Raw genomic sequence first — 13929 nt, 5'->3', positions numbered from 1 at the left:
TCTGTTTCTTTTGCTTTAGGAATGACTGGCAATTACCTACTAACAAACCCTCTTCTTCGACCACACGGCACTAACAACCCCTATAACACATTGCTCGCTGAAACTGTTGTATGTAATGCCCCTTCAGCTCCTGTGTTTAACTCACCAGGTGTGCTTATACTTCCTGAGTAAAACCGCTTTTCTTGGCTCGCTCCAAATCCCTTCTTTTCCCTAGATAGAAACTCAAGTTGCAATACCCTAGCTATACATTCTGAATTTCTGTCAGTTTGAGAAATACAGTGTTGCCTATGTCAGCTTGTAAAACTGCACTATATTATAGTAATGCCTTTGCCATAACAGTATTTACCAATAATTATCCATGTTTTTAACACAGGTGGCATAAATCTTAATATACTATTACAGGACTGACATCACATGGTCTGAGAGCCCATCTTCAAGATATATATCACTTAGAGGTATCATGTCTATGCAATGTAAGGTTGACTCAAAAGCTTGCTGAGAAAAACATGTTCATGGAACAGATTAGATACTAAAGCAGTGCAAGGCATCTTGACACCTTTGGATACTCCAGTGTATAAAATTGTATCCAGCGTCAAACAGATCTATAGTATAGTGCAGCTTTATGGTAGATCATTTCCTTTAGGAAAATCTTGAGATTAACAGTTAGAACAGTTTAGTTCTGAATGAATAAAGGGTGTCATCACTTACCTAACATTTTGTTGTTAGAGTATCTAGTTGCTTTTTCTAACTACAGTGCAATTCATCAGTAAATATCTAGCAGTTACTGTTAGATGAATCATAAGATCACTTTAGTGTAACTGGAACGATAAATCTTTGGTAAAGTGCTCATAAGACCTTGTTTCCAGTTTTTATTTCAAGTTTCTTTTTTAACTGTACTGTAGTTTCTATTTTCATTCTCTTGTTTTCTTACTTTCCTTATGCTTTCCTCTAGCAACCTACAGAGAGACAAGTATGGGAGTAAAACTTAACTTTGCCTATCAAATGTAAATTTTTTCAGCATGATTTTTAATGGGCACAATTAAAACATAACTAGCGGTCATGAAGTAGACTCAGCGGGCAAGTGGTTCACAATTTGCAAATGAAATGTTTCCACATTCAAAAAGTACTTGCATACTGCTTTTTGGAAAACAACATGAGGTCTGTAGCAAACCCTATTGGTAACAGAAGTTATGGAATGCTGAAATAATTTGCTTTTTAAAACCAAAGCAGTGTCAAGCCGAAATACTTAACAATTTACTTATATTTTTACATTCCCACGGTAATCTTGCTACAGGCTATGGAAAGATTTCAAATGAATTACCTGATCATGGGCAACAAAATTTGCCTCATCAAACCAATTTAAATATATTCTAGCATGCTTAACTCTGCAGTGTATCATAGAAAACTCATTGTGGATTATCAGATATATTTTGGTATCTGTTTAGAAAAAGAAAAGGGAATTAAAATTATAGAATTAAATCACTTTCATGAGGGAAATGAGTGCCAGCATGTGGTCCATGTGTTGTCTACTTTTATAAATGCCATATGTTCTGAGCAGCTAAATCCTTTGCAAGAAAAATCTTGGAACATATATGAAATTGCAGAACTATAAAACTGTTTAATCAAAGCTTAAAGAGACCTTTCAAACAACCCTCATCACTGTTTAAATCAATACATATGAAGAGGAGCTAACAATAACACCAATACAAAATGATTTGCAAATTATTTAGAATTTATTTGGAGATTATTACTCCATTTTCTAAAGTTGAAGACAAAAATCTTTTCTTGAGAAAATGCAATTACTTTTTAATTGAAAACAATATTTTCCAGAGAAGATGGAATTTTCTAGGATAAGCTGCAGCTTTAATTATGAAAAACAAAATAAAACAAACAAACAAAAAAAAACACAGGAAAATACATCTTTTCCAAAACAACTTTTTCTTATACTCCTCCAAGCCTTGCATATAATGCAGCAGCCTCACAGTGGTCAGTCTCATTTCAGTAAAGTCACTCCATTCTTTCTTTACTTCTAGACATATCTGTAGATAAAGTGATTTTCTAGGAATGCTCTAACCATTCAACTTTCCATGGTTCAGACTGTTTAGTTTCTTTCAAAGTTTTTTTTTGTTTTTTTTTTTTTTTTTCCTTTGCTTGGGAAGCACTGTGCTGTCATAGTTTACATGTCTTTGTGTCTATAGGAAATCCTTTTCTTTATTGTGCCCCCCCCCCAAAAAAAAAAAAAGCCAAAATCAAAAACATAAAGACCTTAATCATCATAAGACTTCATTTTTTTTCCCCCTTAACTTCTTTCCATGTTTCTAAAGGACTTACGCGATCTGTCATTTCTCCAGCAGCTATGAGGTATCAGCCATTGCTGATTTCCTCTTCCCATTCCACAACTAATATTTATTCTTTGGTTTAATTTCTGTGACCCATACTTACAGAAATTCCTAACATTTCTGCATTTGACTTCCATGGCCATGGTAACTGTGGGCCTAACTCTTAATTAACGATTCTGGTTCATTCAGTGCTGTCACTGTGACTGATGCAGACTGCAGGCAAACTTTGACCTTTAGAAGCCTGGGGCCATTGTTGGCAGACAGAATATTAGTGCAAAAAAATTACATTAAGTGGGAAAAGAAAAGCTGTTATTGCTTCATAATCTAATTTGCTGAACCCTTGCTCTGACTAAGTTGCTGAGAAGCTCAGTAATTCTTCATCATGTTACAATAAATCATTTTACTTTCTTTTATATATCAGCTACTCTTAGGCCAGATAGCCTGAGCAGACAGACATGATGTGAGTTGTCCAAAGTGAGTCATTCCACCTGCTGTCTATCGTGTTGTTGGATGGTGCTTGTGGGCCCTGGTCCCTGTAGTGTGAAAGATGGCTGTCCTTGTTTAACATAAATTCTTTGTATTTATCCATTTTTTTCATTCTTTTCTTTACTTCATCTCAAAAAAAAAAAAAAAAGGAAAAATGTTAGAAATGTTGTTAAGTAGTTGCTTGCCAGTTATGTGGGTTTATGTTGTACATTTACCTTCAGTTATGTCTGTGATCTAATTCCTTTTTAATTTAGTGTCGTTTAGGACAAATTCTGTTAATTTTCTTTTTCTAAATCATGGTGGTGTACTTCAAAACATAGATGTTTCCAAATGAATTGCTTTGCATTACATATGCAAGGGCATGGAGTGATCAGTTCCTTGTGGAAGAGTCACAGAATTGACATTAAATTAAGAAATTAAAATGCCACTATTCCCCACAGGAAATAGATGTTACTATTTTAAAATGCATCTTTCATATGAAGTGTGCAACTGTTTACATTTGGGAATGTTCAATAACCTTACTTTTCTCAAGTCTTACTTCCAAGTACAACTTTGTCCTGAACTACATTAAAGAATTTGTTTAAGAAAAAAAAAAAAAAAAAAGTGATGAAATAGACATCAGACAATAACCAGAGCTGTCCTTTTCTGTTTCAGGACATTCACTGAACAATGCCAGGGATACAAGTGCCATGGATACTCTACCGCTAAATGGTAATTTCAACAACAGCTACTCATTGCGCAACGGAGACTATAATGACAGTGTGCAAGTTGTAGACTGTGGACTAAGCCTGAATGATACTGCTTTTGAGAAAATGATCATTTCAGAATTAGTGCACAACAACCTGCGGGGCAGCAGCAAGAACCATAACCTGGAGCGCACACTGCCAGCCAAGGCTGTGATCGGCGGGAGCAGTAGCGAAGATGACGCCATCGTGGCAGATGCCTCATCTTTGATGCACAGTGACACCCCTGGGCTGGAACTCCACCACAAAGAGCTTGAGGCCCCACTCATTCCTCAGCGGACTCACTCCCTTCTGTACCAGCCCCAGAAGAAAGTGAAGACCGAGGGAACCGACAGCTACGTCTCACAACTGACAGCCGAGGCTGACGACCACCTCCAGTCCCCCAACAGAGACTCTCTTTACACGAGCATGCCCAATCTCAGAGACTCTCCATATCCAGAGAGCAGCCCCGACGTTGAAGAAGATCTCTCTCCCTCCAGGAGGAGTGAAAATGAGGACATTTACTACAAGAGTATGCCAAATCTAGGAGCTGGCCATCAGCTTCAGATGTACTATCAAATCAGCAGGGGTAATAGCGACGGCTATATAATTCCCATTAACAAGGAAGGATGTATTCCAGAAGGGGATGTTAGAGAAGGACAAATGCAGCTAGTGACAAGCCTTTAATAGTGTAGCAAAGAGATATTAAAGGCCACATACAAGTATTAAAAGACTTAATTGGCCCTGTGCAGGCTCCCTCGTATCTGCTTGAAGAGACAATTCTGTTGACCCTGTGGTTCTCCGGTGTAACGGGGATTACTGGACCTCGCAGTTCTGTGAATTTTTATAAAACAAAAACTTTGTATATACACAGAGTATACTAAAATGAATTATTTGTTACAAAGAAAAAAAATACCAACAAGGTATTTTAAGATATCTTCTGCTGCTGAATTTAACAAAATTGTGAAAAAAAAAAAAAAAGAAAAGAAAAAGAAACACTTTCCAGCCATTTTACTGCAGCAGTTTGTGAACTAAATTTGTAAATATGGCTGCACCGTTTTTTTTTTTTTTTTCCTAGGCCTACATTGTATTATATACAAGGCGTAGGCTCTAAAATCCTGTGGGACAAATTTACTGTACCTTACTATTCCTGACAAGACTTGCAAAAGCAGGAGAGATATTCTGCATCAGTTTGCAGTTCACTGCAAATCTTTTCCATTAAGGCAAAGATTGAATACATGTCTAACCACTAGCAATCAAGCCACAGGCCTTATTTCATATATTTCCTCAACTGTACAATGAACCGTTCTCATGAAAAAAATGGCTAAAGAAATTATATTTTGTTCTATTGCTAGGGTAAAATAAATACATTTGTGTCCAACTGAAATATAATTGTCATAAAAAAATAATTTTAAAGAGTTTGAAGAAAATATTGTGAAAAGCTCTTGGTTGCACATACGTTATAAACTGTTTTTCTTACACTCTGTTCATAGTACAGTAGTATATTAAAAATGCAAGTTCTACCTGTTTTCACTTATTTTTCACTGTAAACAGTGTTCTGCTTTGACAAGTTAGTTTTTATTCTTTTTTTTTTTTTTTTAATTTTATTGCCAAAAACATGATTTGGGGAGAAAATTGTTTTAGAAGCCAATTATGCCAAGCCTTGCACAAATTTGGTATAGCTAACAAAGATTGTAACTGAATTCCCTGTTCATTCTTTAATCAGGGTTGGGTGGTAAGGGGTAAAGGGGACACTGGACACTTCTCACAAGCTTTCTCATGAATAAAAGGTGCCTGTCCTTTAAAAAGATAAATAAAACATAACTATTACTCTTCCATATTCCTTCTGCCTATATTTAGTAATTAATTTATTTTATGATAAAAATATAATGAAATGTAAATTGTTTCAACAAAATTCTGCTTTTTCATCCCTTTGTGTAAACCTGTTAATAATGAGCCCATCACTAATATCCAGTGTAAAGTTTAACACCTGTTTGACAGTAAATAAATGTGAATTTTTTTTCCAAATAGGTAAAATGTGCATTATTATGTACGAAGCATAATTGGCATCAGCAGTCTTTTGACCCAGCTGTATCCTGCTTAGAATGGCTTCTTTACATTTCATGATTTAAGTGTTGAGAGTACAATGGAAGCTGTCTATGTAGTTCGACAGAAAAGAGTTCATCTTTACTTACTATTTATTACCTTAGTCACAATTGAATAGGATCAAACTCAGATATAGCAGGGTCATTAGGAAAATGTACTGTAATTTCATATATTTACATAACTTTTAAGTAGGCATCTGTACTGAAATCAAAAATAAGGTGGTAAACACCACCATCGTATTCTGAGCAACAATAATTAGCAGTTAATTATTAGTGATGAAGATATAGTCTTATAATGGGGAAAACGTGAGTAAGCAGCATTTGGATAGCACTCCTGTGCAAATAATCTGCTGTGCAAATAATCCATCGCAGCACCACTTTAAGTTAGAAAAATAAGCATGACTGCCCCATTTTTATCAGACTAGAAAACTGCAGAAGGCAGCTGATGCCCAAGATGTTATCAGCAAATTGGTGGCAAAATTGGAAGTCTGAAGTCTTTGTTCCCAAGCCTTTTTTGTCCGTCTCAACCAGAGCTTCTCAAAGATAACACCAAGGACTTCATTTTTTTTCAACTTCCAAAAGTGTGTTCTTTCATAGCACAGAGGCCATGTTTTCATATGTGGCACCTGCGACTATATGTATGACAACAGCAAAAATTCATTTGAAAGCCTTTTAAATTCTGTTAGCTTCTAATGTGCTGGAATATAAGAATACTCCATTTGGAATGTATATCAATACACATTGGTTTTGTGTAGGTGCATTTTGAAAAAGTTTGGATTTCAAAAAAATATTTTGGGCAAGACTTTGTGGTGTTGAGACAATTCAAACTTTGTAAAAAAATATCCGAGATGAGATGGAACCTCAGAGTTCAGATAACCTCAGTATGTCTGTAATTGGGACTGTGGCACTGTAGCAATTGTTGAAGACAAAGGCATGTTTACCTTACCCTCCTGGTAACGCTTGTCAATATGTTCCTTAATACATAAAAGTTACTATCTTTGTGGTAGAGTCACTGGAACAGTTAAAATTTAATCAGAAACTGTTTACTTCTGTTTAGCAGAGATGCTTTAAAAATCTGAAGTCTTTGTGAAATAAGGATTTGTTCTGATTCAGGGTATACAGCAGACGCTTCGGAGCAAAATGATTCCCTTGGTCTGTCTGGTAACTTAAAAGCATACTTGCTGCCTTCTACCTAGGAAATCATGTCTTAGGGATTTAAAAACTGTGGTGCTCAAGTAATTATAGTACACGATATAATAACATCACCAGCTTTCAGCAGAATATTCAGCCCTAATTCGAGCAAGTACTCCTTTGTGTCATGTGTTGTCTAACTTAATGGTGGCGAAACTACATGCTGGAAAAAGGTTTGTAGCATTGTGATCTTAAAAATATATTCAACTGCAATTGTAACACGTATACATAAAACAAGAAAATTGAGCTGATGAACCTAAGATGAACCAGCTGAACCTAAATATCATAAGGGAATTCTTTTGTTAGCGTCTTTGTAATGTAGATGTTGCTTTTTAGTGAGCCTATTTTTCTCTCTCTCTCTTTTTTTTTTTTTTTTTTTTTTTTTTTTTTTTTTAATGTTATACCAGTGAGTGTCCTGTGTTTAGCTAACAACTAGCAGCCGATACCTTGCCAAATTTCTGTTGGTGTAACTTCTCAGTGTAGTAGTTTACAATACAATTATATGGCCGACAGCTTACTGTAATTTCTTTATGTTCTCTCTCATGTTCCTGCCATCTTGTCTTGGGATCAGAAGGACAGAAGAATTGAGAGGAAGAGTCGAGAATAACGAAATAATGACAGCAGAATTAATGGAAACAAGTGTTTCTTCAGGGTCATCAGTTAACCAGTTCCTATGATGGTGCCAAGGATATGCTGCTATTTTAGGCACTGTCTTTCAGAAGAGCTGTAATTTTCTTATGGCTAGTAATCTCCTGTTAGTATCAGTGTTAACCCTACTGGCTCCATCCAATTCTTCCTTGTAACTTCAGTCCAGTTATATTCCTACAAAAGATTAAGTGGGATGTGCATTTAGTGAACTGTTGTATAATGGTGCTATGCATTGTTGAATATAAAATACATCTCAATTCTACATAAGTGAACCATAACATGAAGAAACGCTACATTGGTAATACCTTTATAGTTAAAATTAATCTTTATCTGTGAATTCTACAATACACCTTTGCTTTTAAATTGGAAATGAGATTACTAATAAAGTTTACATATATTCACTTATGTAGGCAATAAAAGATGTTTCAAATTGACATAAGTTATGGATAAAATACGTGTCATATTTTATGTCCTAGTTTTTAAGAAAAATTTCTTTCTGAACTACTCAGAACAGACATTAACAGAAAAACAACAAAAAGTAAATGATCCCTGTGTATTGTTGTTATCCCACTTTGCCTAAAGACTAACAAAACTTGTCTTCTAGAATTGATTATATGACAACATATGCTAGTGTAAAATTTTATCCCTGAATAAAATTATTTTTTAATTCAAGTGAAGCTACAGGCAGATGTATATATATATATACACATACAGACAAGTACATCTCCATGGGGGTCTTAACTCACAAATTCTAGGGGGATGGTGGAGAATGAAAAGTGCTGGGACACAGGCACTCTTCAGCTCCACTCTGCTGTAGCCTTGCAAAGACACTTTAGCCCTTCAAAGACACAAAGGGAGCTAATGGTGAAACATACATTAGATTTTTTTTTAAATAGATGGTAGCAGTCACCATATATATTTATGAAGGTCATTGCTACCAGTAAGCAAGGGTCTTGCTGTATGGATCCAGATTTATGAATGCTGCTAGCCTGCTGAGTCTCTACCCTAGAACTACGTTGGAGGTTGGAAGCCAGCTTTGTACTGAGCTGGGGACAAAAGTTAGCACCACCACAGCTCTGGATACAAGAGATTTGTGCCTCATTTATATAAACACTGTGAATTAGTAGGAATTCAATTAGCAGATCTGGCTGAAGCATCCAGCTCTGAAAAAATCTGGGGTAAAGGTTCGTTAGGACCCTGTCCATTTCAGCAGGTTTTTTTTTTTTTTTTTTTTTTTTTTCCCCAGTAAAAATACCTCATGCGGTTTTTAGAACGACAACTTCTAAATCCTTTTATTCATGCAGGATAAATTCTCAGTGGTATTTCATTAATTCATGCCTAAGAGCATTAGTATCTCTTCTTACTCTATTATGTCATCATTAATCTCAACTGTGCCCCATCAAAGTTCCTGGCATGTGAAACAGATCACACGATGATGCAGCCAGAGTGTTTAGAAATGCTATAGAAAATCATACAAGCCTCAACTCAGCACCAAGAAGATTTTAAAACACCATTCCATGTAATGCACCAGCTGCTGGTCTTCGGCAGGGGATCACAGAGTGGGGAAGTCACAGTGACAGAAATAACAATCATAGTAGGTAGTTTTATCAAAAGAAAAAAAAAAAGTTCTTCTAAAGCAAAGCTGATAAAAATTTTAACCATTTCTTCATTGGGTACATGTCTCCTGTCTAACTGTTAGAGTAGAGCCCTGCCTCAGTGTAGATGCTGTACTGCAAACCAGTTTAAAGCTTAGAGGCAGCAAAGTTGAGCACAGAAACATCTGCTTACATTAAAAGGTCTGATTCACAAATAGTTAGCACAACATCCTGTGTCATAAGTGTATAATTAAAAGAGAGGCGGACTGAATAAGAATCATTGAATATCTATCTGGAATAACTGTCCCAGTCTTGTAGCATACAAGTAGCTTTAAAATAGCTTAATGTTGCTGAACTCAGCCTCCATGATTGCTTAGGAGAATGAGTCCCAAAGGTTAACGAGGTTTTTATGGAAATAATTCATTTTCATTCACTTTGAACAGACCACTTTGCCTTTTTTTTTTTTTTTTCTTTTTCATTTTCAGAATAAATAGAAACTTCTTAGCTTGTATTCTTAATACTACTCATTGTTTTAAACACTTCCCCATTATCTTCTATTACTTGACTCCTTTCTAAATAAATCCTTGTTTTCAGACTCTTCCATTTTTCTAATTGTGTAGTTGCCAGTCTGCTGAATTACTTTTTGCCAGAATGCTTTAAGAGAAAGGGTAAACCACAAAATTGTTGGTGGATTGTTATATCTGATTTATGGATGGAATTGTATTTTCTATTCCATCTTCCACCCCACCCCACCACCCCAACACACACACGTGCTCCCACGTCATATTTTGTCTTCATAGTATCCATTCACAACACCAATTTTTCCACTAAATTGATCATAGAAAGTAATGACCTAAATAATTATGGTTAATTTAGAACCCAACAAAGCCTACAGATACTTCCAATTATTCCCAGGAATGTGTGCCCAACCTTGTATTTGTTAGCACTGCATTTCATCTGCATCACACTGCCCATTTATTCACTTTGTTAACCCAGGTCATTCACAATCTTCCTTAGTTCTGATTAACTGAAGTAATTCTCTGTTAACAGCAAATGTTGCCACCTTTCAGATAGCATGTTCATCCCCTTTTACAGATAGCACCAGTTTAAACACAGAGTGTTAGGGCACTATACCATTAGCCTTTCGCCATGATCAAAAAACCTGACCACTTAATCCTGCTCTACCTCTTAGTTTCTAATGCACAATTGCTTCAGCTTTCACTTCCTGAACACTGTTCTGCTTTAATGACCTCTTGGTAGGGATTATTTTTTATTTTTAAAATACAAATAAATTACATCAACCATTCCCTCCACCTCCAGCAGCTGCACAACTGGCTTAACTTTAGTATGTTAGAGAGGCATGATTTTCTTGCCCTGAGCATTTACATCTCTTTCAGCAGTGTTTCCTCTGCACTGCATGCTTACATATGGAGTTTCTACATGTCAGACTCAAAAAGCACTTACTTATCTGTTCAAAATGAAATTCAGATGGAAATTAGTCACTGAAATCCCAATATACATCACTCACAGGTACAATACAATGAACATCATTTCAGGGGAAGAAACAATTCCAACCTTGTAGACACATACATTTCTGGCACTAAGGATATTTTGGCATCCCACATTCTGCTGCTGCATGTCTGCAGCCACACCATCACAGCGGAGGTGAGCCACAGCAGGCACTATTATTGCCCTCCTCATGTGTGACAGTGCAGCCTCTGAATGTCACAATCTACACTTTCAGTTAAAAGGGGGCTCCTTCCCCCCTCCTGCTGAAGTTCCTGTCCTGACAATAATTACAGCTGGAGCTAGCAGAGAAGCCATGTGAATCTGTGCAACTTCCCAGTGTAAATGTCACCATGGAAGCTCTGCACCAGCCCCAATGATTCCCAGTTTGTGTTGTGAAAAGGTCACAGATTCCACCTGCACAGATCCAAAACCACTACAGTTTTTGACACAACATATATCACATGTGATGTGATGGGGCTGTGTTACTCTGATCATGCAGCTTTACATGCATGGTACTGGTTGTGCACACAGCCCACAGGGAGCGTGGGTGCATCACAGCCAACAAAGTGTCAAAACTTGGGTGGGTTCCACAATGCTGAGGTGTTCTCTGGGCCCCAGTGGATTTACTGGTCCTCATTTCCACATAGCTTCTAGCTAAGAAATTCAAAGAGTCAAACTGGGGCTGGCCAGAGTATTTAGCCCCTCAGCATGCCACTGATGAGCTGCTCCCGGTGACCTACTTCTTTCCGTGCTCGGTTACAGTCATGCTGCTACTGCAAATGCTGAGATGGGTTTGCAGCTCTGCTTTTCTTTCAGGCAGGTGTGGCTTAACGTGAGGCTCCTGATAAAAACCTTCCTGAGGAGATCCTCACTGTAGTTGCAATGGCTGGTGGCAGGGTTGTCTCTGTGACGAAGCACAAACACATGCAAGCTTGCATGAACCAGTGATGGTTTCTGTACACATTAGAGGCTGCCTGGAAAAGCCAGACCTGGCCGTTTCTTTCAAAATGTGAGGGGAACAAAGAGAATACACAGAGATAGAGAAGAAAATAAAAGAATAAAGTGAGGTACAGGAGTAATTTTGTTCTCATGTTTCCTTCCACCACTACTAACTGTAGCCCCTTCAAAGCAACACAGAAAAAAAATCTCACCAGTGTCCATTCATCTGGGTTGTATGACAAAATATGCCAGTTTAATGAAGCATTTCTAACTCTTCAAAATTGGTATTTCAGGTTAATGTCCTAAATACTTAATCTAATAGCATTGCCAGATCCCAACATTCTCACAGAAAGCAGACTAGAAATGTACCATTCCAAACATGTCTTGACATTTTCAAAGAACACTTGAAAAAATGGATTTATCCAAAACAGCTTATTTCAATGACTGAAATTCTACTGCTCATACAAAACACTGAAAATGAAGAAAACAGTCAATACACATAGTGAGAGAAAGCTATTTAAACATTTGCCTTAGCACAGGCTTCCCATATGCTACACAGAGCTACGAATGCTCCCTTCCCTGCTGAGACTGATCAGTGTAAATGAAGCACTGATACCCATCCAGAGGTGCTGGTGATTTGCCTGATATCCCACTCCTCTGCATTACTACAGGAATCTGGTCTGTGTCTACTCTTAAAAGCTGTGTATCTTCAGAGACAATGTTTGTCTCTCATACACGGAGTATTTCTGTTCTAAATGAATGCTATAAGCGAGTAAGTGAACATGCAAGTAAAAGTGACACATATATATAAAGAAGGCTAACTCACATTTATAGGCACAACTGGTCTCACAAAGTGCTGTGTGAATTTCTCATGGACCTTTTATGATCCAGCTCATGGTGTGCATGCTGAGACCACACTTAATGTGCCTGCAGAAAGAGAGTACCAGCAGCTACAGCCCAGGCAGTCTGATATCGAAAGCAAGCAGGTAGCTGCTGCATGGGGTTTCTCCTAAGTCTCAGCAAAAGTTTGTTGTAGATTAACTGGCACTTAGGGGACTGCTTGGTCTCCCCACGTCAAGATAAGAACATACTACATGCTGCTTATAGTTATAAGTGTTCTAATTAGGTCGACTTGATTATTGTTCTGTGGTTTGATAGATGCTGTATTTAAAGTAATTTCAGGTACTAATTTTTAGACCTTTTTTTTGTGAACTAGTAAATCAAGTGCAATTTATTCACAGAATTATTCTTTTCTTTCTTAATGCCTATTCCCTCTGGCTTGTAACTTTAATTAGAACCTGCTATCTGTTCACATTGGTAATGGTAACAGTTGTCACTAGAGTACAGATGCATAGATTGAGCTTATATTGCCACTTTGACTTTATATTTAAAACCTAACAATCTTCCCAGCTATACATCTGAGAATACAGTCCATTAATGCTTGATTTCACTGCCACCTTGAACTCCAGACTCTAAACACTAACAATCTGATTATTTTTTAACCATCCAGTAATGCATTTTCTAAAGAATAGAAACTTTAAAATAAATAAATAAATAAAAAATAAAAAGCCTCATTTGGAGATAAATATATGCCTGAAAAGGTTATTCAGTCCATCCAGATTTCTTTTTTATTGCTATAGATTTTCCCAAGGCAATATTGTTTCTTGAATAATTATCGATCTAAGCAATTGTGTGCTAAAGTAGGCTGATTCATTCATTAAACATATACACAGAAAAGCTCTTGGTTGGGCTGGTAAAAACAAACAACTCCCCTTCTCCTTTCCACTCCTCGACCCCTCCCTAGAAGGGATGATTACCTTGAATATTGAAGTATTTAATTTGCATTTGTCAGGAAAAATAAACATAAAATATATTTCTGTGGAGCAGAAAGATTATACGGGACCTGGAAAATCATTCAGAAAACACTACTCTTATGTGGTTTGATTATTTACACACTGATTTGCACATTTCATTGATGTGAAGGGAGTCTTCCAGCATCAAGTTACAGCTAGGTTTAAAAGGCTTAAAGGTTTAAAAACCTTGCAAGTTTATTATACAGACAAAGTTTTCCTTCTAATAAAAACTAAGACCTTTTTTAGTATATGATGTGGAAAAAATATATCCATTTTACGTATTTTCTAATTAAATATATCAGGAAAAGAATAGCTTTCAAGGTCTCTGTTCACAGCAGATACAGCCAGGCTGCTCTTGAAGCAGTCTGCATACCAGCCAGAGTACTTCCTGTAAGAGTAGCAACACTGGCAGTGAACAGGGTTAAGAAGGCATCCATTAGCAAATGCTGAAATGAAGAGGATGTCTCTTCATTGTCTTACGTATTCCATGGCTGGTACAAAGTTGCATTCAGTCTAGCAAATTCCATCTTCAAACCCCAGCA

The 13929-nt window shown here is 36.8% G+C and overlaps 1 protein-coding gene across 4 annotated transcripts in view; it reads left to right on the top strand.

Annotated features, from left to right (window-relative positions):
- Positions 1-7842, top strand: part of ADGRL2 (adhesion G protein-coupled receptor L2) — a 392820-nt gene extending 384978 nt beyond the window's left edge. For all 4 annotated transcript variants that reach the window (XM_082765657.1, XM_082765656.1, XM_082765658.1 and 1 more), the window contains 2 exons: positions 20-148; positions 3480-7842. In XM_082765657.1, coding sequence (XP_082621783.1) covers positions 20-148; positions 3480-4234 — 884 coding nt within the window. In that variant the 3' untranslated portion in view covers positions 4235-7842. The remainder of the gene's footprint in view (positions 1-19; positions 149-3479) is intronic.
- The last annotated feature ends 6087 nt before the right edge of the window (positions 7843-13929 follow it).

This window comes from Aythya marila (assembly GCF_965140915.1).
Source record: "Aythya marila genome assembly, chromosome: 8".
Classification (NCBI taxonomy): Eukaryota; Metazoa; Chordata; class Aves; order Anseriformes; family Anatidae; genus Aythya; species Aythya marila.
This window is presented reverse-complemented; position numbering and strand designations above follow the sequence as displayed.